The sequence below is a fragment of the Zalophus californianus genome, chromosome 1, assembly GCF_009762305.2.
Source record: "Zalophus californianus isolate mZalCal1 chromosome 1, mZalCal1.pri.v2, whole genome shotgun sequence".
Classification (NCBI taxonomy): domain Eukaryota; kingdom Metazoa; phylum Chordata; class Mammalia; order Carnivora; family Otariidae; genus Zalophus; species Zalophus californianus.
In genome coordinates, this window is record NC_045595.1 from 25,749,473 (window position 1) to 25,774,911 (window position 25,439).

The following is a 25,439-nucleotide window of genomic DNA, read 5'->3' on the forward strand; positions in this document are numbered from 1 at the left end:
AAAAAAAAAAATCAAGGACTAGAGAGGTTCAGGAGATGACCTCAAATTACAGAAATGTCAACTTCCTATGACATTCTATAAGTTCATGTGATTTTTTTCTTAGTTTTAGAGCAGTGTTATTAATTATATAATCTTTTTTTTTTTTTTTTTTAGTTTCAGAGGTAGAATTTAGTGATTCATCAGTCACATACAACATTCAGTACTCATTACTTCCAGTGCCCTCCTTAATGCCCATCAACAGTACATTAAAAAGATTATTCACGACCAAGTGGGATTTATCCTGGGCTGCAAATCAATCAGTGTGACACACCACACTAATAAAAGACAAGAACCAGATGATCCTCTCAATAGATGTAGAAAAAGCATTTGACAAAATATAGCATCCTTTCTTGATAAAAGCTCTCCACCGTGCAGTTCATGTGATTTAAAGGCTCTCAAAAATTCCTCTTTCATTCTCTCTCAAATAAATAAACAAATCTTTAAAAAAAAAAGAGGGGGAGGCGTTTGGGTGGCTCAGTCAGTTAAGCGTCCAACTCTGATTTTGGCTCAGGTCATTATCTCAGGATGTGGGATGGAGCCCCAAATCAGGCTTCACACTCAGCAGAGTCCACTTGTCCCTCTCCCTCTTCTCCTTCCCTCTTTCCAACCTCCCCTCCTCAAATAAATAAACAAAATAAGTAAGTAAGTCTTTAAAGGCTCTCAGAAATTCAAAACATTTCTAAGATGTGTGTACTGGTAGCAAATAACTCTACACTGTAAAGAAAAAAGAAAAACCACTAAATATCCAAATTAAGAAAAATGGTTAAATAATGTTCCATAAAACTGTACTTATGAAGAGTCTTTAATGATCTGGCAAATTGTTTATGAGAATGTTTATCAATAAAAGCAGACTCTGGGGATGCCTGGGTGGCTCAGTTGAATAAGTGTCTGCCTTTGGCTCAGATCATGATCCCAGGAACCTAGGATAGAGTCCCACATCCGGCTCCTTGCTCAGTGGAAGCCTGCTTCTCCCTCTGCCTGCTGCTCTCCCTGCTTGTGCTCTCTTCCTCTCTCTCTGACAAGTAAATAATTTTTTTTTTTAAAGCAGACTCTGATAGTAGACCTGTTTGGGGGACTGCTGCCTAGCCCATGCTTTGCAAGTGTCCCCTCCTTTTACAAGTGGCCACTACTGTCCTGAAACGCTGTCTCCTGACACAGATGACTGAACAAAAGGGAGCACCTGACCCATGCTGAGCCAATCAGATACTCCAGTATTTGAATTAAGCTTCAGCCTGGTTCCAGAATACAAAAGTAGAGTTTGGCTAAAATCAGTGTCACAGTAATCCAAAGTCAAGAGAAATTGGGGAGCAGAAACTGAGACCCTTGCAGAAGAAGCCAGCCTCAGCACAGAGAATAGAACAGGCTTGCAGAGAAAAGCGGAGACAAAAGACCACACAGCTCCTGAGAAACAAAGGCAAAAAGCCTGAGGCTTTCCAAATCCCATGAGGTTCATTCCAGCTTCCTGCAACTGGGTTCCAAGAGACTCCTTACAATCAATCTTTTCTCTTAAATTTGAGAGCGTTTCTGTTCCTAACAATCAAATTAATTGACAGATATGAAATTATGTAAAAAAGAAAAAGCATTAATGAAAATGTCAACTATTAATAGCACTTGTTTCTTAGCATAATTATGAGTGATGTTTTCTAATGTTTATAATTTTCTTTCTTGCCAAGTTTTCAACAATGAGCATATTATTACTCAATCAGGGAAAAAAAGTTGAATAAATGAGGCAATTCTGGATTCAGATAATTAAGGCTTTACTATATAATCAGGTAATTTTAGAGCTGGAAATGACTTAAGAGTATATAAAATCCAGAGGATGTGAAACTTTGTTCCAGAGGACACATGGAACCTGTGGTGATGCTCTAGGGCCACTTTGTGGGAAAAGGAAGAAGCTGAGTACACCTCCTATAGTCAACACCTTTTATATTTTCTTTCCAACTTAAAAGATACCCTTCATTGTCCCCTTTACCAAGGACAGGGCCTAACAGACATTTTATGAAAAACGGGCCACTCCCCTAACCACAAAGGTCTTCATCTGATTGTTTGCCCCAAACCAGGCCTGAGTACCTTCCTCTGGTGTCTCCCCTCATTGAAGCGACTGAAAAGGGCAATTTCACCATAAAGATTATAGAAGCTAAGGAAATAAGTTGCAGGGAGCATGAAGCATGAACAAAATCCCATGAGACAAGAGCATAAGCAAGAGACTTCCAAGTTATGGGCTCTAGCCATTTTATGAAGCCCCAATAGGTTTGTTCCTTGAGTATCTTGAAAAATCTATTGCCTTAACAGCAAGTTTCCTTTTCTGCTTGAGCTATAGCTTAGTTTCTGTTGTCTGCAACCCAATATACACACACAGACCCCATCTCAACCAGGTTAGCCATTGAGGTCCCATATTAGATTTTTATTTACACAGGGAAAAAAGTTCCCCTGCTTTAAAAGAAAAAAAAGTATTGCTTCTACTAGCACAACTTCATTTTACTGGTGAGAAAATTAAGGTTCAAAGGCCTTGTCTTTACAAAGCAAGTTAAGGATTCTCTCCACTGAAAATGAAAAAGGGAATTTCAATACTTCCCAGATAGACTTACATAGGTCTTACTGAGTCACAGATACAGTTCCAAATATTTCACCAACATTAATTTATCTAATTCTCAAGCAATGTCCTGATGCAGGTACTGTTACAGAGGGAGTGTGAGCCAAGCATAGTAATATGCTCAAAGTCACAGACTCAAATCTAGGCAGTCCAGCTCTGGAGTCTCAGTTCTTGACTGATATGCTATACTGTCTCTTTGTTAAGGATTTAAGCTTAAAATTAACCAAGTGGTACTGTTTATGCATTTGTTTAAAATGTGCAAATGGTACTTTGTCACAACAGATTCTTACATCTCTTTCAATCCTAAAATTCAAAGATGTGATGTCACAGGTGGTTTCTAGGATGTTATAGTCCAAATTTAGTTTTTACCTATTCTTCAATTAATTTCCCTTTGAGTCTCCATGGTTGTGCATTATAGGAATTGGGGCTAGAGCTACTTTATGGCTACTTCTCCAACACAAGTCTACGTTCACATTCTTGTCCCATTACAGCCACCCCACCTGTCCATTTTTGGCCTAGATAGGGCCATAATACAAAAGTGAAATATATTTTCCAACTATTTCATTATATTCATTACTAATTTGTGTTCCTTTTTCTTCTTTTAAAAGTGGCAAGGTACAATATTCTATATTTCTCACAAAAATGAAACAAAATTGTGTTGCAACCCATTTAATGTGTTTATCTTTCTTTGGATTCTTTATTAAGGAATCTTCCCTAACCTCATCCTATGCCTTCTAAAATCAGTGATTCTTAACCTGGGAACAGTGGAAGAGAAGATCCACAGATGACCCCCAGATAGTCCAGAGAAGTATATACACAATTTTGTATTAGCAAGCATTTTTGTAATGGAGTTCATATTTTTTAAAAGATCCAGGATGCAAAAAAAAGTCAAGAACTACTGACCTAAACTGTTCAGTAGCATATCCCATGGGAAATGAAATTCAAATTAAGTCCTTTAATGATTCACCTTTTTGTAGCATCTCAATTATGCTAAATATTGTTTATTTGGTCAGAAGAACATCCTTATAAATTATGTCCCAAATGATGAGGGTCTACAAGAATCTTCTTCAGTTACTTTAAAATACAATCAACAACGCACTCCTAAGTTTATGGTTAAATTGTATTTTACTACATATATAATTTCAGGTTAACATGTCAATGTAAAAGATAGATGACTTATAAATCTCTTAATTCAAAGTCTTTGGAAATGTTGTTTGCCTCAATAAGATAAAGAATTGTTCATGTATTCATTCATTCATTCTATCAAGTAGGTATGGAATACCACTATGTACCAGGCATGTCATTTGGCCCTATCTGCTTCTGTGATTTATTCTTGGTTCCCCTCTAAATTGTAGTCTAAATCTACAAATACAGGTTAAAGCATTTCGTTCATATTTGTATGCCCAGCAACCAGCATAATGCCTAGATCTTAGTGGAAACTTAATGTGTATTGCACTGCATAATGATAAAACAGAGAAGACAGGTTGAATACAAAAGCAGTAGCTTCGCTTTAAGAAAAACCTCCCTGGCCTATTTTCATAGCTAACTCATGCCACTAAAGTCTGAATGAGGTGGTTCATTAAAATCTGTCATCATCACAAAAATAAACAGACAAAAATTTTCTAAACATATCTCCTTCTAATAAGGTTTTCCTTGGATATAATGACAAGCCATGTCTCATGCTACAAAAGAGACCCTAAACAATGTCAAGAATAAATAACATTCAAAGGCCTTTCAATAAGGCACCCTACCCTAAAGATGTAAAACTTGAATGATTCACAAGCAAGATGAACTATGAAACTATGTTCATCTTGATAACGGCTTTCAGGCCAACTGTTTCAGAAGCAACATCAAGGAATAATAGAAATGATTAAAAAAAAGAAATACTAGAAATGAGGAACAAAAGGGGGAAATGGAGAAAATCATGCTGAGATAAGCATTTCGGCTCAGGCTGAGTGGAATGCTCTCAGAATTACTGGAAATGGCCAAAACGGTCTCGGAGTCTAAAAAGTTGGTTGTGTGAGGTTTGGCTATTATAGTTCACCATATGTCAGGGGCATTATTCGCGTCTTCAACAAGTCCCCAACATCCCGCCTGCAGCCTTCTTCGGGTGCCGCTAACCATTTTAGTTACTCCTATGACACAGGGTTAAAAACAAAAACAAACAGAAACCAACCTCAACAAGTATTTAGGAACGGCCTAGAGATTACTTTTCACCCCTAGCCGCAGCCCACGATCCTCCCACGGGAACTGCCAATGGACCCCAGCCCGGCCGGACAGGCGGAGGGGCGGCCGGCCACGCCCGGATGCGCGGCAGCCGGGGTCCGGGCTCGCCGGGCCGCGGGCCACACGCTCTGCTGGGGCCGCCCAGGCAAGGGAACTCGGACCAGGCGCCAGGGGTAATGTGCGGCCGGGCCTCACCTCCACGGCTTGGCCCAGCTCCAGGTCGAAGCCCACCACACACACGCAGTGCAGCCAGGCCGAGAAGCCGTCCCAGCGCAGCAGGCCCCGGCCGCGGCCCTCATCCTCTTCGTCGTCCTCCGGCGTGCCTCCCGCCGCCACCACCACGGCCGGTGCCCCGCGCTCCTCGGCCGCCGCCACCGCCTCGTCCAACGGCCCGCGGGAGCCGGGCCCCGAGGCTGCCAGGCCCCGCAGAGCCATCCGCCGCCCCCTTGCTGTTTGCACCGCCTCCACTGCAGACCGCGCAGCAGAGCGCGCCCGGCTCCGCGCAGGCGCAGCCGCCGCTGCCGCAGCCGCAGCCGCCGGGGACGGACTCGGTCGGGGCGGGGCCAGGGCCGGGGCGGGGCCGTGGGCCACGTGACCTTGGGAGCCCGGCTCTGCGCTGGTACACCCTTGGCCCCGCGCAGACGTGGGGTCATCTTACTGGCTCTTGACTGGGATTGTGAAACCCGCCCTGGCATCCTTGTTTTAAAGCTCTTCAAGAATGGTTTATGAATCCTGATACCCTTCTTCGCAGTGCAACGACCAGGGGAGGAATTATTTTTGGAATGACACGTTCATAATTATAAGGTATTATTAAATTATTACCCATAGTGGTAACCGTGGTTAACATTTCCTGAATACTTACTCTGTATCAGTTGATGTGCAAGCAAGTACTTTACAAATATTTACTCTGTTGACTCTTCGCATCATGACCAGTAGGTAGACTTCATTATTTCTTTTTTACAGATAAGGAAATTGAGATTCTGAGAGGTTACATGACTAGCCCAACAAGTACTACAGCTTTGATGACGCCTTTCAGTTCACTCTCTCCGTCTGCTGATTCAGAGATCTGTGCCTTCACTTAGCTGTTCCCTCTCCACGAAGGTCCCACCCACCTTTCTGGGCCTGGTTGCCTGTGACTCATTGGACACTCACAACATCTGCAGTGCATTCTGAAATACCAGGTTGGCCTCCATAGCAACCTGTAGATCAGTCTCTCTTAGCAAGGGCCTAGTCTCAGGCAGCTTTGTGGTTGTGGTTGGTGTTTAGATTTTTTTTTTTTAAGATTTTATTTATTTATTTGTCAGAGAAAGAGGGCGCAAGCACAAGCAGGGGGAGCGGCAGGCAGAGGGAGAAGCAGGTTCCCTGCCAAGCAAGAAGCCTGATGCAGAACTCCATCCCAGGACCCTGGGATCATGACCTGAGCCGAAGGCAGATGCTTAACCGACTGAGCCACCCAGGCATCCCTAGATTTTATGTTTAAGTAATTTCTACATCCAGCTGGAACTTACAACCCCAAGATCAAGAGTTGCGCGCTCAAAAAAAAAACAAAACAAAAAAAAAACGGGACATTAAGAGTTGCGCGCTCTACCAACTGAACCAGCCAGGCGCCCCAAGAAGCTTTGTATTCTCAGAGATCAGCACAGTGCTGAGCACCCAGGAGGCACTTGGTCTATTGAATTATTACTGATTATTGGTCCAGCGTGATACTACTGATTAGGATTTTATTAAACATCTACCATGCAGAGTATAAACAGCACAATAAAAGTAGATAGGAAACACACAAGAATACCCCAACAGAAAAATGAGTAAAAGACAATGGATAATAACTCACAATAAACAATTTTTTAAGAAAATCACAGTTTTCATGCTTTTATACACATTATCTCATCTAGTCCTCCTAGCAACCCAAAAAGGCAGATCTCATTATTCCCCTTTTTACAGGTAAAGATTCTGAGGCTCCATGAGATGATGATGATGCACAACCAATAGGTGGCCTAACGGATTTAAACCCAGATCTCTCTGAGTCAGCCTAAGCTCCTAAGCATTTTGCTGCAGTACCCAGTCAGATTTACCCCACTTGACAAACATTGTTCTGTATATATCATTAAGATTTTTATTTGGAGGGGCGCCTGGGTGGCTCAGTCATTGGGCATCTGCTTTGGCTTAGGTCATGATTTCCAGGTCCTGGGATCGAGCCCCGCATCGGGCTCCCTGCTCCGCGGGGAGCCTGCTTCTCCCTCTCCCGCTCCCCCTGCTTGTGTTCCCTCTCTCACTGTGTCTCTCTCTGTCAAATAAATAAATAAAATCTTAAAAAAAAAAAAGATTTTTATTTGGAGTGTTAACATCAGTATTTCAAGGAAAGGGTCAAGTATCATCAGACATCAACAGTGATGTTTGCTAGAGCCTATTTTTAGTACATACGTTGAACTAGGAACAGCATTAAAGTTAAAAGCCAAGTCTGTGGCCAAAGCAATCTGCCCTCCTACTCTAGAGAACCACTGTAGTTAAAAGAGAAAAACAAGGTTCTGCATTTAAGTTAGTCTTTAAACCTATTATTAGGAAAGAACAGTAGCTTTTATTATTAAAAACAAAATTAGGGCACCTGGGTGGCTCAGTCCGTTAAGCGTCTGCCTTCAGCTCAGGTCATGATCCCAGGGTCTTGGGATCAAGTCCCACGTCAGGCTTCCTGCTCAGCTGGGAGTCTGCTTCTCCCTCTCCCTCTACCCCTCCCCACTGCTCGTGCTCTCTCTCTCTCACACACACTCTCTCTCAAATGAATAAATAAAATCTTAAAAAAAAAACAATTAAAAAGAGCACTGGACTAGCAGTCAGAAGTGCCAGGTCCACCCATAATCATGGTAGGCAAGCTGCTCTAAGACTCAGTTTCTGCATTGATGAAATAGGAATGATCATTCCCAGCCTACTCATCTCACTGATTGTGGGGAAGAGCCAAGCTATCTCAATGCACGCATTTTATGGGTGCTACCTCATATAATAATTAATAAGCTTTAAACACTACTTGTTCCACAGGGCTGGCTCTTTGACATGTGGATACAGACTGCCATTCCTTGAAATGCTGTTGCATAATTTGAATTAAGAGTAATCTTGTGGGGCGCCTGGGTGGCTCAGGTAGTTGAGAGTCTGCCTTCAGCTTGAGTCATGATCTCCAGGTCCTGGGATCGAGCCCCTTGTCGGTCTCCCTGCTCAGCGGGAAGTCTGCTTCTCCCTCTCCCTCTGCCTGTCTCCTGCTTGTGCTCTCTCTGTCTCTGTCTCTCTCAAATGAATAAATAAAATCTTTAAAAAAAAAGTAATCTTGCAAAATGTAACAACATATTAAAATGAAAACAACATGTTAAGAGGACTGTAAGTTTGATGAGAAAGATAGCACACCAGGGCTCTAAAACATCTTAAAGGTGGAAAAAAAAATTATTTGGTTTGCTTTGGAAAAAACTAGCAAACATCACTAAAATCCTCAAAATCCACAACCACTAGGAGAACAAAAATTGCCTTTTGCTTTTTGTTTCTTTTCATCCTCAAAACTTTCATATTTGACCTTTGCATCATCAATTTTAACCTAGTTGCTATGGTTAATACTTACATGGGGATAAGGGGAAAAGTGCTAATACTTCCTTCTTACGATTCTGCACTAGAACCTTTGATTCTGAAAGGATCTTGGATCAGGTCATCTCTCCAAACTTCCCATCCTATTCATGAATCTTCTGATGTTTGGTTAGCCAGCTGCCATTCTAACACCCCTTATTAAGATAAAGTCACTACCTTGCAAAGCTGCTAGTTTCTGGATGTTCAAAAGGGCTAGGAAATTCTTCCTTTTATGGCGACAAGATCGATCAGCCACTTTGTAATGTATATTCCTTGGTCTAAGTTGTGCTGGCTGAGATTACAAAGAAGGGTCCAACTCTTGTACGTGATAGCCCTCCCAATTATTGAAAATGGTTATCCCACATCCACATGCCTTCTAGTTTCCAGGGCAAACTCCCCCAGTTCCTCCTACTATTCCTCAAAGGATGTAGTTTGTAGGCCATTCATCATCCTGTTGCCCAACTGGGGCATACTCCAACTTGTCGACATCACTCTTAAAATGCAGTGCCCAGGAGGAAACACCATCCTCCAGGTGTGATCTGACCACCGCAAAGTGTACTATGGGACTATTACCTTACTTGTCCCAGCCGCCAGCCTTCTATTAATGCTGGTTCAGATCACATTTGCTTCTTTTGGCAGGCAGGTCACATCACTGGCTCATGTTGCATTCACTGTCAACTAAAGCCCTGGGTCTTTTTTCATATGAGGAGTACTTAAGTCAGGGCAGGCTGCTTTAGCCAAGAGTATGACTGGATTCATGGCTCTGCTGCTCTTCTAATATTACCAGCAACACTGAGCACAGGATTAAAAACGTTCCAAACTTCTCTATTCACCCCAACCAAAATCTTGGCATTTCAGCAATTTTTATAGTTTAAAAAAAAAAGAAGGGGTGCCTGGGTGGCTTAGTCGGTTAAGCGTCTGACTCTTGATTTCAGCTCAGGTCATGATCTCAGGGTTGTGAGATTGAGCCTGCATAAGATTCTCTCCCTCCCTTTCCTTCTGCCCCTTCCCACTCCCTCTCCGAACGAGGAGGAGGAGGAGGAGAAGAAGAAAAAGGAAAGGGTGAGCTTCTTTAGATAATGGTGTGAATTGCAATGCCAGATATCTGGACTTAATTTTACCGAAAGGGAAAGAGTCCAAGTGCCCTACATATCCATCTACGTAGGCAACCAGAGGACTTCCCTCTTACTTTTGAGTTAAATGCTGCTGCAGCTGCTAGAGCATAAATACACTTGTGGTGGCAAGAAAATATACAGAGAAGTACACAGAGGATAAGTGCCAGTGTGTTATCAACAGAGACTGAGGTTTACCGCCACACACCTCTAAGAGGCAAAATGCCTAACTACATATTTAGAAGAGAGAATCCAGGCAAAGAAGACAATAAAATACACTGTTGGGTGCTTTCTAAGTAGTGTTGGTGAAAGCTTAAAAAAAGACTGTGAAGAGCTTTGGGTTTTGTCTTTACCTTCCCAGTATCTCCATGACGCCTGGTACATGAGAGGCACTCAGTAAATATTTACTGAATGGATGAATATACTTTAAAAATCTCTAATTGCTGATCTCCTATTTTATAGAATTTTCCTTTCGTGGTCAGTATGAACACATGAGAAGTTAATAAAAAATGTTTCTTAAGTGTAGTTCACTCTAGCTTATGAGAAATAAAGATAGTAACACTTTGCTTATTTGAAGATTTACTTTCCAACTGCCTGACCCAGTTTGTACTAGGAGACAGGTTTAGTAAGCCCAACTAGCAGTCAACATGCAAGACAGAAAAGGTAACCCGTCAAGTTCATGCTCTTTAATCAGAGGTGTGAGACCTTCACTCACAAATTATTTTGTCTAAATTCACACAAAATTCTAACAGGTGTGCTTGCCTAGCTTCCCAGAGTAAGCAGCAAATAAAAAAAGTGAGGACGCTTGGGGCTGAGCATGAAAAGAGCAGAAAACAAAAGGCTTTTAGGTTAATAGAATGGAAGGAAAAGGAAAAAAGGAATCAGAAAACAAAAGAGTTTGGAAGAATACACAGTAAACTATTAACAGTGGTTGCCTCATGGGGAATAGGAATTGTGGGAAATATAAGCGCTGGTAAATAGAAATAGGGAACTTTGCTTTCTATCTTATACAACTCCATTTTTTTAGTTAGAGAGGGCATACGTTGCTTTTGTAACTAAACATTAAGAGACAATAAGAGTGTAATAGAGCTGCTTATAAAAGTGAAAAATTGGAAATCACCTAACTGTCCAACAATAGGGGATTGGCTGAAAAATATCATATATCCACACAATAGACTAATATATAGTCATTTAAAATGTTATAGAAGAATATTGTATAGCAGAAAAATGTTCAACATGTATATTTTAAGTAGAAAAAAGTAGGTCACAAAATGAAATACAGTGAATGATCCTATTTTAATGGACTTATATGCAATAAAAAAGAAAAAAGACACTAGAGTTGATACAAAATATCCGGACATAGGAGAAATATTCTGCTTGGAATTAAACATTTCTTTTTCTTCATCTGTGTAATATCTAATATCTCTATAACTGAAAGCTTTTTTTATAGGTATAATGAGAAATCAGCTAAAACAGAAGGGAAAGAAATTACAATGGTTTCACTAATATCTTTGTGGTAGAAACTGCTATGCCACTATGATGATTAATTGTATGTGTCAACTTGACTGGGCCACGGATGTCCAGATAGTTGATTAAATATTATTCTGGGTGTGTCTATGAGGGCGTTTCCAGATGAGATTAACATTTGAATTGGTAGACTTGGGTAAAGCAAAGTGCCCTCCCCAGTGTGGGTGGGCCTCATCCAATTCACTGGAGGCCTAGAGAGAACAACGAAGGCTGAGTAAGGAAGAATTTGCTCTCTGCCTGACTGTCTTTGAACTGGAGTATTGGTCTTCTCTTGCCTTCTGACTCAGACTGAAACTGCATCTTAAACCCTCAACTCTCCTGGTTTTCAGGTCTTTGGACTAGGAGAAAAACTATACCTTTGACTCTCCAGGGTCTCCAGCTTGCCACTGCACATCATGGGACTTCTCAGCCTACACAAGCACACAGGTCAATTCCATATAATAAATATATCTCCCCACCCACCCACTCAGGATATATCTCCATTCTATTGGCTCTGTTTCTCTGGAGACTAATACAGACTTTGGTACTGAGAGTGGAGTGCTACTATAACAAATAGCTAAAAATGTGGAATGGATAATGGGTTGAGGCTAGAGGAGTTTGGATGTGCAAAGAATATGGCTGTTAAGGGGAATGAGTCTTGTGAGGACTCACAAAGAAAAGAGGAGAGCTGGAGAAGAAGCTTCTGTCTTTTTAGAGAATATGTAAATAATCATCAAAAGAATGTTAATAAAATATGGATGGTAAAGGCCATTCCAGTGACATCTCAGAGGAAAATGAGGAACATATTATGGTACAACAGAGGAAAGGTGATCCTTCTTAAAAAATGGCAAAAGAACTTGGCTGAACTATATTTTAGTGTTTTGTGGAAGGTAAAAGTTGCAAGATACTGAGGAGATTTCTAAGCAAAGTATTTAAAGGGCGGTTTGGATCCTCCTGATCCTGCTTATAGTAAAATGCAAGAGAGAAATGAATCAAAGGAATTGTTAAGCAAAAACTAACCAGAACTTAAAAGATTTGGAAAATTCTCAGCCTATTCATACTGGAAGAAAAAAAAAGATAAAGATTGTTCTGAAGAGAACACTAGCATGTGACCAAACAACAGTTTGATTAGTATGGATGTGAACCACAGACCTAATCAGTCACCCCAACACAAAGAGAAGGAAACCTATCAGACAGACTTCTTAGCTCCTACAGGGCTGGACTATAGAGCTCTGCAGGTGCGAACATGTGCTATTCTTTAAGACAAAGAGAATAACCACAAAGGTGATTCAGAGATCATTGGGGCTGCCTCCTCAGTTTCAGTGTGTGTGTGTTGGGGGAGGGGTGGGGGGGTGGTAGTGGCTATTGTTTCAGTTCAGCACACCAGATAACAGCCACCTGAAGCCTGGGGGCAGGGCCCCCCAGAGCTTAGGGAGTGCGACCCCCACCTGGCAAAACTGCAGAAGCAGAACTACCACCTCATTAGGTCTGAAAGCAGAGCATCCAACAAAAAGGATTATTCTCAAGCCTCAAGATTTTAATGTTATTTGCCTTCCTGGAGGTTTTAGAATTACTTGGATTCTGACACCCTTTTCTTTCTTCCAATTTCTCTCTTTTGGAATGGGAATGTCTATCCTATGCCTGCCCCACCATTGTATTTTGGAAGCACATAACTTACCTGGTTTTGTAGGTTCATAGCTAGAGAGGAATTATACATCAAGATGAATCATATCTCACCCACATCTGATTTAGATGATGTATTAATGCATCTTTGAAGTTTAGACTTTAGAATTGATGCCAAAATGAGTTAAGACTTCGGGGGCCATGAGGATTGAATGAATGGATTTTGAATTCAAGAACATGAATTTGGGGGGCCAAGGGTAGAGTATAAATGTCTGTGTCTCCCCAAAATTCATATGTTGAAGGTCTAACTACCAATGTAATGGTATTTGGAGCTAGAAGACAATTAGGTTTAGATGAGGTCATAGGGCCTCATGATGGGATAGTGTCCTTATAAGAAGAGACCAGAGCTCGCTCTCTGCTATGTGAGAACACAAGAAGGGGGTCATCTGCAAGCCATGAAGAGAGCCCTCACCAGGGAACTAAATCATTCAGCACCTTGATCTTGGACTTCCTAGCCTCCAGAACTGTGAGAAGTAAATATCTACTGTTTAAGCCACCCAGTCCATGATATTTTGTTATAGCAGCCCAAGCTGACTTACACAGCCACCCAGTATCCATTATCCCCCTATTCCTTAGGAATACAGTATAGTTTAATTTGAAGTAGCACTGAGCACAATTAAAATGCTGTTTTTCTCAGCCTCCATAGAAGATATATGTGACCATGTAATAGACAAAATGTATGTAAAAGTGTTGATTGGGGCATCTGGTTTTACTCTTTAAAAAGCACACAGAAGGGGTGCCTGGGTGGCTCAGTCATTAAGCTTCTGCCTTCGGCTCAGGTCATAATCCCAGAGTCCTGGGATCAAGCCCCACATTGGGCTCCCTGCTCAGCCAGGAGCCTGCTTCTCCTTCTCCCCATGCTTGTGTTCCCTTTCTAGCTCTCTCTCTCTCTGTGTCAAGTAAATAAATAAAATCTTAAAAAAAAAAAAACACACAGAAAAAAGTAAATAAACACACCAAGCATTTCTTGCCCTTTTGTACTCTTCTGTTTTCTCCTACTACCAACCTAGACATGAAGGTCAAAATTCCAGCAGCCATTTTGGGACAATGAAGAAAATATCAAGAGACTCACATCCATAAGGCACCAAACCAATGCCAGCAATAACCTGTCTCTGGACTTCTTAAAAATTAACTCTTGGGTGCCTGGGTGGCTCAGCTGGTTAAGCGACTGCCTTCAGCTCAGGTCATGATCCTGGAGTCCCTGGATCGAGTCCCGCATCGGGCTTCCTGCTCAGCAGGGAGTCTGCTTCTCCCTCTGATCCTCCCCCCTCATGTGCTTTCTCTCTCTCTCATTCTCTCTCTCAAATAAATAAATAAAATCTTTAAAAAAAATTAACTCTTATTGGGGCGCCCTGGGTGGTTCAGTCGGTTAAGCATCCAACTCTTGATTTTGGCTCAAGTCATGACCTCAGGGTCATGAGATGGAGCCCCGCGCCCCGCATTGGGCTCTGTGCTCAGCACAGAGTCAGCTTGGGATTCTCTCTCTCCCTCTCCGTCTGCCCCTCCCTCAACCCCACTTGCATTCTCTGTCTTAAAAAAAAAAAAATTAACCCTCATCCATTTAAGCCCCTGTAGTTAGAACTGTTGCTTGCAGCTAAATGTAATTCATAACTGACATGAGTCAACTTTCGCATTAAAGCTTTTACAACATACAAAGCTACATCAGAAAGCTCAAATGGGGACGCCTGGGTGGCTCAGTCGGTTAAGTATCTGCCTTCGGCTCAGGTCATGATCCCAGGGTCCTGAGATCAAGCCCGGCAATGGGCTCCCTGCTCAGCGGAGAGTCTGCTTCTCCCTCTCCCTCTGCCTGCTGCTCTACCTACTTGTGCTCTCTCTCTATCTCTCTGTCAAATAAATAAATAAAAATTTTTTAAAGATTTTATTTATTTATTTGAGAGAGAGAGAATGAGAGACAGAGAGCACGAGAGGGAAGAGGGTCAGAGGGAGAAGCAGACTCCCCGCTGAGCAGGGAGCCCGATGTGGGACTCCATCCCGGGACTCCAGGATCATGACCTGAGCCGAAGGCAGTCGCTTAACCAACTGAGCCACCCAGGCGCCCAATAAATAAAAATTTTAAAAAAGAAAAAAAGGAAGCTCAGATGTTAGAAACACATTTGTGTTTAGAGTTGACTTCTCAGTTAATTACTTTTATGCAAAAACAGACCAAAAAATAGTTTTGTGGAGCAAGGCTTTGTTTTTTGTTAGTTTTGTTGTGGATGCCTACTGCTCCCACTTGTCCATCATCCATTGTACCATCTTCTGCCTGAGAGTCCCAAGTTTTTCTACAGGAAGCCACCCTACCATCATTCTCAGTCCATGGGATTCAGGAGGAGGTAAATGCTATCCCTGAACTCCAGTGTGGACACCCAACCCAGTCCTAGCCAATCAGTGTATTCCATATACCTAGAACAATGATAAGTACAGGCCCATCCTCATGCATGACCCAATCAAACAGTGCAACTTAACACTGGAAGTCGTTTGACCTGTTCTGAAAGAGGCACTGTCCTAACATCAGGATTGCAGAGAGGATAGAATGTAAACTTGGAGCTGTTAGCAGCCTTATCACTATAAATGAAAAGCTGGACACAGAATGGAGCCAGCAGAGGAAAAAACAAGAAATGCAAAGAGTAAGACTAAGTCCTAATGACATCATTCAGCCCTGGATTCAGCCAAGTCTGACCTTTTCAGATACATGAGTCAAATATATTTTCTTTCTTGGTTGAACCAGTATGAGCTACATTTTCTGACATTTGCAACTATGAGAGTCCTGACTAATATAGTTACACACGGTAAATAATCCTGAATCATCATATTAGCCTTTTACCAACCACATCAAGTGCTCATATGAAATCTCCCCTGTGCGTTTATTTACCAAAAAATCAGTATTATAGCATACTAACATAATGCATTGCTTCTAGGTTTTTATATTATAAAATAACCTACAAATTAGTTTTTTAAGATTTTGTTTATTCATCTGAGAGAGAGAAAGAGAGAGAGAGCGCGCACACAAAGAGGGGGAGGGGCAGAGAGAGAAGGAGAAGCCGACTCCCTGCTGATCAGGAGCCCGATGCAGGGCTTGATCCCAGGACCCTGGGATCATGACCTGAGCCAAAGGCAGACGCTTAAGTGACTGAGCCATCCAGGCACCCCTCTAGGACCTTACAATTTAACAGAGCAGACAAAACATTAATGCTAATAACAGTTATACAACATTCTCTGAAAATTAGAGAATAATAAATAATATCTAGGGGAGGTTAAAAAAAATCTGTAGTATTATTACAGACGCTGGAGTTCTTAGAGATCCAACAATTCTTTCAACACATGGTTGAGGAAACTGAAACTCAAAGAGCCAGTGACTTAGTTCCCATGGCAAAATCCCGCTAGAAGCCAGACCTCCTTAGACACAGTCCAACATTCTTTCTTACTACCCCACCCTACCTCTGTTAGGAGAACAGCAAAATACTAAGAAGTTTCTCCAACTATAATTTTTCTTCTGTGTAACCTAAAGAGGAGAATCTCAAAGACCACACTAAAATAAGTTTGATTCTCTTTTTATCATTTACAGAGGCAAAATAGTAAGGCTCTGCCTCAGTTATCGGAGTTTGCCTTCAATTTCTGTTGTGGTTTTTCTCCCATTGACTTTTGTTTTTTGTTAGACTAACCTTGAATGTGTAGCATTCCTGCCTGGATAAAAATTCCAAACAGCTTATTTTGACCATATTTGTTGTCTTCTGTATTCTGGGCAAACTAACGGAGTCTGATAACCCATACTAAAGGAGTTACCTAAGTTAAAATTAATCCAGAAAGTCTTCTTGGCTGACTTCCTAGCCAGGTAGTACCAGCCTGCATAAAATACTAGGACACTGCAAACTCTAATTCTGTTGTAAGAGTTGTGTCTAAGGAAAATAAAGGAAATGCAATGATTCCAAACTGGACTGCTGTTCCTAGACACCCAAGAATTTCCAAAGAATACTAGTTCTCATTAGAAATAATTGCTATGAAGTTTGTATTTTTGCAATGTCACCAAGGTGGGAATCCCCTATGAATAATTTGAGAAAGTGGATTAAAAATTTTGTTTCAAAGAAGAACAAAGTCAGAGGACTCATTCCCTAATTACAAACCTTACTATAGAGCTACAGTTATCAAAACAGTGTGGTACTAGCTTAAGGACAGATGTATAGACCAATGGACTAGAATAGAGAGCCTTGAAATAAACCATTGCATATATGGCCAGATGATTTTTCAACAAAGGCACCAAGATCATTCCATAAGGAATGGATGGTCTTTTCAACAAATGGTGCTAGAAAAATTGGATACCCATATGTAAAAGGATGAAGGTGAACCCTTACTTTACACCATATACAAAAATACAGTTGACCCTTGAACAACACAGGTTTGAACTGCATGGGTCCATGTATGTGTGGATTTTTAAAATAAATACAGTACTGTAAATGTATTTTCCTTAAGATTTTCTTAATAACATTTTGCTTTTCTCTAGTTTATTGTGAGAATTCAGTATATAATACATATAACATACAAAATATGTGTTAATCAATTGTTTATGTTATTGGTAAAGCTTCTAGTCAACAGTAGGCAATTAGTAGTTAAGTTTTGGGGGACTCAGAAGTTATATGTAGATTTTCAACTGTGCAGGGGGTTGGTACTCCTAACCCCCATGTTGTTCAAAAGTCAACTATAACTCAAGGCGGATCAAAAACTTAAACATGGGAGCTAAACCTATAAAGTTCTTAGGAGAAAATATAGGAAAAAGGCCTCATGACATTGCATTTGGCAATGATTTCTCGGATATGACATCAGAAGTGCAGGCAACAAAAGAAAAAAAAGTAAATTGAACTTCATCAAAATCGAGAACTTTTGTGCCTCAAAGGAGACCATCTACAGAGTGAAAAAGCAACCTACAGAATGGGAAGAAATGTTTGCAAATTATTTATCTGATCAGAGCTTAACATCTAAGAATTAATATGGAAAGAACTCCTACAACTCGAACAACAACAAAAAAACAACACAATTCAAAAATGGGCAAAGGACTTGAATAGACATTTCTCCAAAAAAGATATACAGATAGCCAATAAGCACATGAAAAGTTGCTCAGAAACATTATTAATGAGGGGAATGCAAATAAAAAACACAGTGAGAAACCATTTCACACTCACGAGGATAGCTATTACCACAAACAAACAAAACCCAGAAAATAACAAGTGTTAGTTTGGGAACCCTTGTACATTGCTAGTGGGACTATGACACATCCACTATAGAAAACAGCATGGAAATTCTTCAAAAAAAAAAAAGAAAAGGAAAGAATTACCATAATACATAATCCATGCATAGTCCAGCAATCCCACTTCTGGGTATATACTATTCAAAAGAATCGAAAGCAGGGACTCAAATGAATGTTTGTACTTCAGTGTTTGTAGCAGCATTATTCACAATAGCCACATTGTGGAAGCAATCCAAATGTCCATCTATATGTGAAGGGATAAACAAAATGTATATATGTATATATATACAATGAAATATTATTCAGCCTTAAAAGAATAAAATTCTGACACATGTTACAACATAGATGAACCTTGAAGATATTATGCAAAATGAAATTAAGCTAGACACAAAAAGCAATGATTGTATGATTTCGCTTAATAGGAGGTACCTAGACTGGTGGGGATGGAAGAGAGAGATTGGGAGGAGGAGGGAATGGGACGTTATTGTTTAGCAGGTACAAAGTTTCATTTTGGGACGCTGAAAAAGTTCTAGAGATGGATAGTGGCAATGGTTGCACAACAGTGTGAATGGACTTAATGGTGCTGACCTGAATGCTTAAAATTGGTTAAAAGGGTAAATTTTATGTTACATGTATTTTACAATAGAAGAAATTTGGGCTTTAGGCACATAAGTATATTGAAAATAATTTTTAAGAGCCAGACTTGCTAATTTGTAGGATTTTTTTGGGGGGGGGTCAAACTTTAGTAGGTTCTTTGGAGTTCCATTCATTCATTTTCAGTATATGCTTTGAAGTTCCATTCATAAATACTCATTGACAACTTGCTGAGGTTACAAAAATGAGCAAAGCAGACGTCGTTGCAATCACAGCAAGCTTACAGTTTTTTGGGGGAAACAGCTTAAAAGAAAGTCAACAAACAACTATAATAATGATGAGTTGGAGTGCCTGGGTGGCTCAGTCAGTTAAGCATCTGCCTTTGGTCGTGATCCCAGGGTCCTGGGATCGAGCCCCACCTCAGGCTTCCTGCTCAGCGGGGAGCCTGCTTCTCCCACTTCCCCCTGCTCGTGCTCTCTCTCTCTCTCACTATGTCTCTCTCTCAAATAAATAAATAAAATCTTTTAAAAAATAATGATAAATTATGTTAAGTGTGAAGAAGTAAACATCATGGGAAGATGCAGATTAATGGGAGTGGGGGAAGACTTACTTTAGATGGATCTGATAGATGGTGTATTTGTCTGCTAGCGCTGAGTGATATAATGAAAGTATTAGGTCTTTGTCCCTAGTTCCTGGCACACTGCTCCTAAAACCCTTGGAATCTCTGGCATGATAAGAGTGTCTTTTGTGTGCTAAAGAGATGACTCGTGGCAGGGGTCCCTAAATAGCTTTGGGATGGGGGTTGGTTGCCAGAAAGACCAAGGCATGATTAGAGGGTTGGAACTTTCAGCCCTGCTCCCAGAGAGAAGAGGAGCTGGGTATTGAATTAATCACTAGTGGCCAGTGATTTAATCAACCATGCCTCCATAATGAAACCTCCATAAAGACCCCTAACTGGTGGGATTTGGAGAGCTTCTGGGTTGGTGAACACATGGACATACTGAGAGGGTGGTGCACCCAGAGAAGGCATGGAATCTGTACCCTTTCCCCCATACTTTGCTCTATGCCTCTCTTCCATGTGACTGTTCCTGTGTTGTGTCTTTTATAATAAACGAGGAAGAGTAAGTAAAGTGTTTCCTTGAGTTCTGAGAGCTGTTCTAGCAAATTATCAAACCTGAGGAGAGGGTTGTAGGAACCCCTGATTTTTAGCCAGTTAGTCAGAAACACAGGTGGCAACCCAGGACTTCCAAATGACATCTGAAGAGAGAGCAGTCTTATGGGACTGAGCCCTTTAATTCCAGGGATCCCATTGGCCTAGGACACTTTCAGTTTGTAGGCTCCAGTGCTTGAACTTCAACTCTGGTCCATCAGCAGAGAAGGCTGATGCAACAGAGAGATGTAGGATATACAAACATTACATAACCCAGGATTTAAGTAGCATGATCTTTCACTTCTCTTGCACCCTTTTCTAATAGTGTGTTAATTTATCCCCGCCCCCATCTCTTTTCCCTTGCTTTGCACTGTGTATTTTAAGTAAATAAACTGTGTGACTCAAGCATTTTAATTTGATCTGTGAGTGCTTCTGTTCTATAATTTTTGGGATACCCTGCCTGATAGTATAATTGATGTTTACCATTGCCATCAAGGTAATTTCCCATACAACAAAAGGCCTCAAAATGGGAAAAGCTCAGGGGTGCCTTGGTGGCTCAGTCACTTAAGCGTCTGCCTTCAGCTCAGGTCATGATCCCAGGGTCCTGGGATCGAGCCCCACATTGGGCTCTCTGCTCAGCAGGGAGTCTGTTTCTCCCTCTCCCTCTCCCTGCAGCTCTGTCTGCTTGTGCTCTCTCTCTGTCAAATAAATAAATAAAATCTTTTTTTTTTAAAGGAAAAGTTCAGTGTGTTCTAGAACTGCACTGCCCAATATGATGGCCACTAGCCACATGTGGCCATTTAAATTTAAAATAACTAAAATTAAAATTTATTTTTAAAAAGGTTTTTACTTATTTATTTGAGAGAGTGTGTGCGTACAAGAAGCGGAGGGGGGGTGGTGGGGGATAGAAGGAGAGCAGGAAGTCTGACAAAAGGCTTGATCCCAGTGTCCTGAGATCATGACCTGAGCTGAAGGCAGATGCTTAACTGACTGAGCCACCCAGACGCCCCCTAAAATCAAATATAATTTAAAATTCATTTCCCCAGTTACACTAGCCATATTTCAAGTGCTTAATAGCTACATGTCGTTGGTGGACACCAATGGCAACTGGACATTGCAGAAGAACACTTCTGCTATTGTAGAATGCTCTGTAGGGCAGTGATGTTTTGGAAACTTAGAGGAGGCCTATGGGGTCAGAAGGTAATGATGAGGAAGGTGGCTGGAGATGAGTTTGTGGGAGAAGGAGGTGTCAAATCATGCACGGGACTTATGGATCATGTTAGAGTTTGAACTGTAGTCTAAGTACAATATATATAATTTGGTTTATATTTTCAGATGATTCCTTCTGGTTATTGACTGGAGAATGGATTGGAAGATGTGCAGAAAAGAGTTAGCATAGCCAGCCTGCTATTTTTTGAAAGTGTGGCTTACAAGATTGATCCTTGGCTCATGTTTGGCAACTCAGATTTTGGAAGGGTTCCCACCACCTAGATGGTAAGAATGGCTCATTTTGCTTAAACTGTTTGTAGAAACTATGTGCTTTCTCCTGGACACCTACTTTCCTTTGAGGACTCTGGAATTTGTACCTGCTAGGCAGACGATGCCTATGTGACTAACCCTCAATAAAATCCCTGGTCACTGAGTTTTGTTTTGTTTTTTTTTAAGATTTTATTTATTTATTTGGCAGAGAGATAGCGAGAGCAGGAACACAAGCAGGGGGAGTGGGAGAGGGAGAAGCAGGTCTCCCATTGAGCAGGGAGCCCGATGCGGGGTTCGATCCCAGGACCCTGGGATCATGACCTGAGCTGAAGGCAGATGCTTAACGACTCAGCCACCCAGGAGCCACCCTGGTCACTGAGTTTTAAACAAGCTTCCCTGATTGACAACATTTCACATGTGTTGTCATAACCCATTGCCGGGGGGAATTAAGCACATCCTGTGTGACTCCAATGGGAGAAGACTCTTAGAAGCTTGGGCCTGTTTTCCCCTGGACTTTGCCCCATGGCCTTTTCCCTTTGCAAACTTTGCTTTGAATTCTTTTGCTGTAATAAATCACAGATAGTCATGAGTACAACTATATTCTGAGTCCTGTGAGTCTTCCTAGCAAATCATTGAACATGGGGAGTGGTAGTCTTGGGGATCCCTGTCAGAGGAGGAGGAGACAACACTGAGGGGAAAAACCATTTAAGAAGCAATTTCAGTCATCCATCCAGGTGAGATACAGTGATGACTTGGACTGGAATCGTGGCAGTTAATATAGAGAGAATCAAATCAAAATTTTCAAAATGTTATCTTCATTGCAGAAATACAGACTTAAGGAGGGAATCCTCAGCTGATAATAGTGTTGGGAAATTTGTTTCTTTCTCCTCAGTTCCCCACTTCTTTTTTGCGTTTTAACTTAGAATCAATTTACTAAATATGTATGTATCTGTCTATAACTTTCAGAGGGTGAAACCAGCTATATGTAACTCATGCATCTTCTTCATTATCCATATCCACCAAAATTTGTAAGTTTTCCCCTTTAAATGATTTTTATTTCTGTCCCTTCTGTCTCTCCTTTCTCACTGCTGATCCTAGCATTGTATCTCTTGAGTTCATATTAATGCATCGATTTAGGAAGTCAGTCTTCCTAATATCAGGTTCACCCACATAATATGATCTTTCTTAATCACCAATCCCTTCCTACTCTCATTACATTAAATTCTTTTACCTCAGTTTCACAACTCTCCCATAACCTATCCCCACCCTATCTGGCTTAACTGCCCATCTGGATCCTCTCTGACACTTGTCCCCTCCTTAGGGCTCCACCGACCCAATGTGCTCATTCCTAGTCCAAGGCTTTAGTGATGCACTTTCTCTGTTTTCTCTCTCCTTATCTCTTTCTGACTTATTCAAGCTCCCTTGATGCCAGTGAATATTCGGGCTTCGATCCAGGCACGGTTAGGCTGACCCATAGGGACCCTGGCCAGGGGAGCAATGGGAGGACAAGTCCTGCCCATAATCCAGAGAGGTTTACCCCGAGGAGGACTATGTGGGGGACGTGTCACCAGAACCCTGCTTAGGGGCGGGATGTCGCTCCAAGGTCAAAACCTGCTCCAAGGGGGACAAGCCGTAGCTCCCTGAATGGGCTTAAGAAGAGGTGGTGTTCGAGGTCGTGGAGGTCCTGGGAGAGGGGGCGTAGGAAGTGGAGCTATGGGTCGTGGAGGAATCGGTGGTAGAGGTTGGGTATGATAGGTCGGGGAAGAAAGGGCTTTGGAGGTCGAGGCTGAGGCCCTCGACAAGGGAGAGGTGCCCTCACTCTCCCTGTACTGACCAAGGGGCAGCTGGACAACCAATTGGATGCATACATGTCAAAAACAAAAGGATACCTGGATGACAAGTTGGATGCCTACATGGCACAAACAGATCCAGAAACCAATGACTGAAACCTGCCCACCCTCCTATGAGAGACTCTTGTTCAAAAGTCGCCACATCTGTAAATGACCTTGAGATAACAGATGGTGAAGAAACCTGATTGATGCTGGAAGGACCTATCACAATAGGCTATGGACCTAACTTGCCACCATTTGTGCATTTAGTGTGTTCCTTTTACTTTTTTGAAACTGTGTTGTATGAAACCCTTTTTTCCTCTGGAAAAAAAAAAAGAAGAAGAAAACAAGAAAAGGAACCACTGTAGGGGCTCTAAGAGGATGAAATTAGATCTTGCTGAGGGTTCAGAAAAGGTTACATAAAGATAGACTCATTATAGAATGCCCTTGAAGTCTTGAACCCTTTTGAGAGAGAAAGACTTTTGTTTTTGGTTTTCTAATTTTTTGAAAGAATGATTTTTTAATCTAAAAAAACACTGTTGGGGGTGGATGCAGAAGTCTGGAATACAAATTATTCTCTCTTTCTCAGTCCAGGTCCCTCTTCATTAAGATTCAGACTTCATTTAAATTTAATTTGCAAGAGGTATCATTTTTATTAATTTAACATTTAATATCTATTAATGAAGATTCAAACTGTGTAATTTAATTTCATAATAGTTATGTAACCGTAGTGCTACCATTCTTTCACCCACTCTATTTGACCTTCATGTCACTGGTAGGAGCCTTGATATGGTCTGTAGGGATAAGGAGGTAAACCAGCAAACTGTAGGCACCAGGTACCTATTTCAGCCCTTGTCTCTGCCCCTTAGCTCCCAGGCCCTGGAGAATGGTATAGTGTTCAGGTATATAATATCACTAACTGGTGAGTAATATACCTGCCATTCCTCCCTTGCTTTTCCCAGGCACTCTTCCAACAGGATTGACTATGAAACTAGCTGGCCTGATACAAGATATTGGTGAAGAGGAACACAGTGACTTAAAGCATCAGACACAAGAAGAGCATTCTCTTTTATTACATAAGGAAATACCAAGGAGCAGAGAAATAAATATTATTTGATAGGAACATCTACATTTCATTTGTCTATTAGTGACTGATAACCAATAAAAAATGAATTCTGGAATGCTATTTGTGTACTTTCAAAAAAGAGGTACCAGAATAGCATTTGTATGAGATCTCTTACAGAATAGCACTAATAGGGTCATTACTGCATTTCAAATAACCCACTGCAGGATTGGATGAGAGAGGGGTCAAAGCCAGAAAAAGAATTTAGTATGGAGAAGGGGAGCTAGTAGAGTCAGAAAATGCACTTATTCCTGCCACCGGGAGTTCTCTGATTGTTCTTTGATGGTTATTATATATCAGATGTTAGTAGAAAAAGTGATTTGTACTTCCCCTAAAGAGTCAGATTTAACAGAATTAAGATGGGGGGCAGGAATCTGCATTTTTAACAAACCTCTAGGTTATTGAAATGTAGGTGATCTGAGAATTGTACCTTGAGAAACACTGCACATTCAAGCAGTCGCTTAAGATTTTCTGTATAGAAAGTCAAGTGTGGGAAGCTCTCTAGTTGGAGAGAGTGGTTAGGGAGACTCATCCAGAAAGTTTGTTTAGAAAACAGACACCCTGTATGTTTATTTAAGGTGATGAGAGGCTTCTGAGAGATGCTGGTGCAGGCCTTGGTTAAGGGATGCTTAAGGGTAGTGCTTCTTAAACTTTAATGTGCACACAGATCACCAGGGATCTTGTTAAAATGTGGATTCTAATTCAGTGGGGCTGGGTGGGTCCTGAGGATTCTGTACTTCTAACAAGCTCCCAGGTGATGCCAATACATGGTCCCAGGACGGCCCTTTGGCAAGATTTTAACTGAAAGTGAGGTTATGTAATGGAGACATGGTCAGAAATTGCATGTGAAGTGGAAAAGTAAGACATGAAACAGAGCCAAGGTCTGAAGAAAACTTAATCCAAAGGTTAAGCAAATTAGAATCGTGAAAGGGGAGGTAGCTGGCAACTCAGACTGGCTAACAGTGAATCACCAAGGCTTCTTTCCCCAAATGGAGCATGTTTTATGTGTATGTGAAAAGAGGGTATTCTTAGATAGGGTCGCAGGCCAGGTCTTATCAGCCTTTAGCCGAATTTCTTAAAGAAACTCACTGTTCTCTCTGATTAGCAAACCTACCTCACACAAGCTAGAGAATGCAGCTTTGCAACACAGGATAACTGATCATTACCACAGGTTTCATAAACCAATATCTTATATCATTCTTTGCTGAAAATCTTGGATGGTTCCCCACTGTTAGGGACAAACCTAGGCTTCTGAGCTTTGAGTTC

General features: G+C 41.3%; 1 protein-coding gene and 1 pseudogene across 3 annotated transcripts in view; one reads left to right on the plus strand and one right to left on the minus strand.

The window, feature by feature from the left end:
- The window catches only part of DENND6A (DENN domain containing 6A), a 55,895-nt gene extending 50,520 nt beyond the window's left edge, over positions 1-5,375 (minus strand). For 2 of the 3 annotated variants that reach the window (XM_027584448.2, XM_027584447.2), the window contains exon 1: positions 5,054-5,375. In XM_027584448.2, coding sequence (XP_027440249.1) covers positions 5,054-5,293 — 240 coding nt within the window. In that variant the 5' untranslated portion in view covers positions 5,294-5,375. The remainder of the gene's footprint in view (positions 1-5,053) is intronic. The other variant, XM_027584449.2, reaches the window with a different exon arrangement.
- A 17,271-nt stretch (positions 5,376-22,646) lies between these two features.
- LOC113916065 lies at positions 22,647-23,167 on the plus strand (annotated as a pseudogene).
- Positions 23,168-25,439: the final 2,272 nt, after the last annotated feature.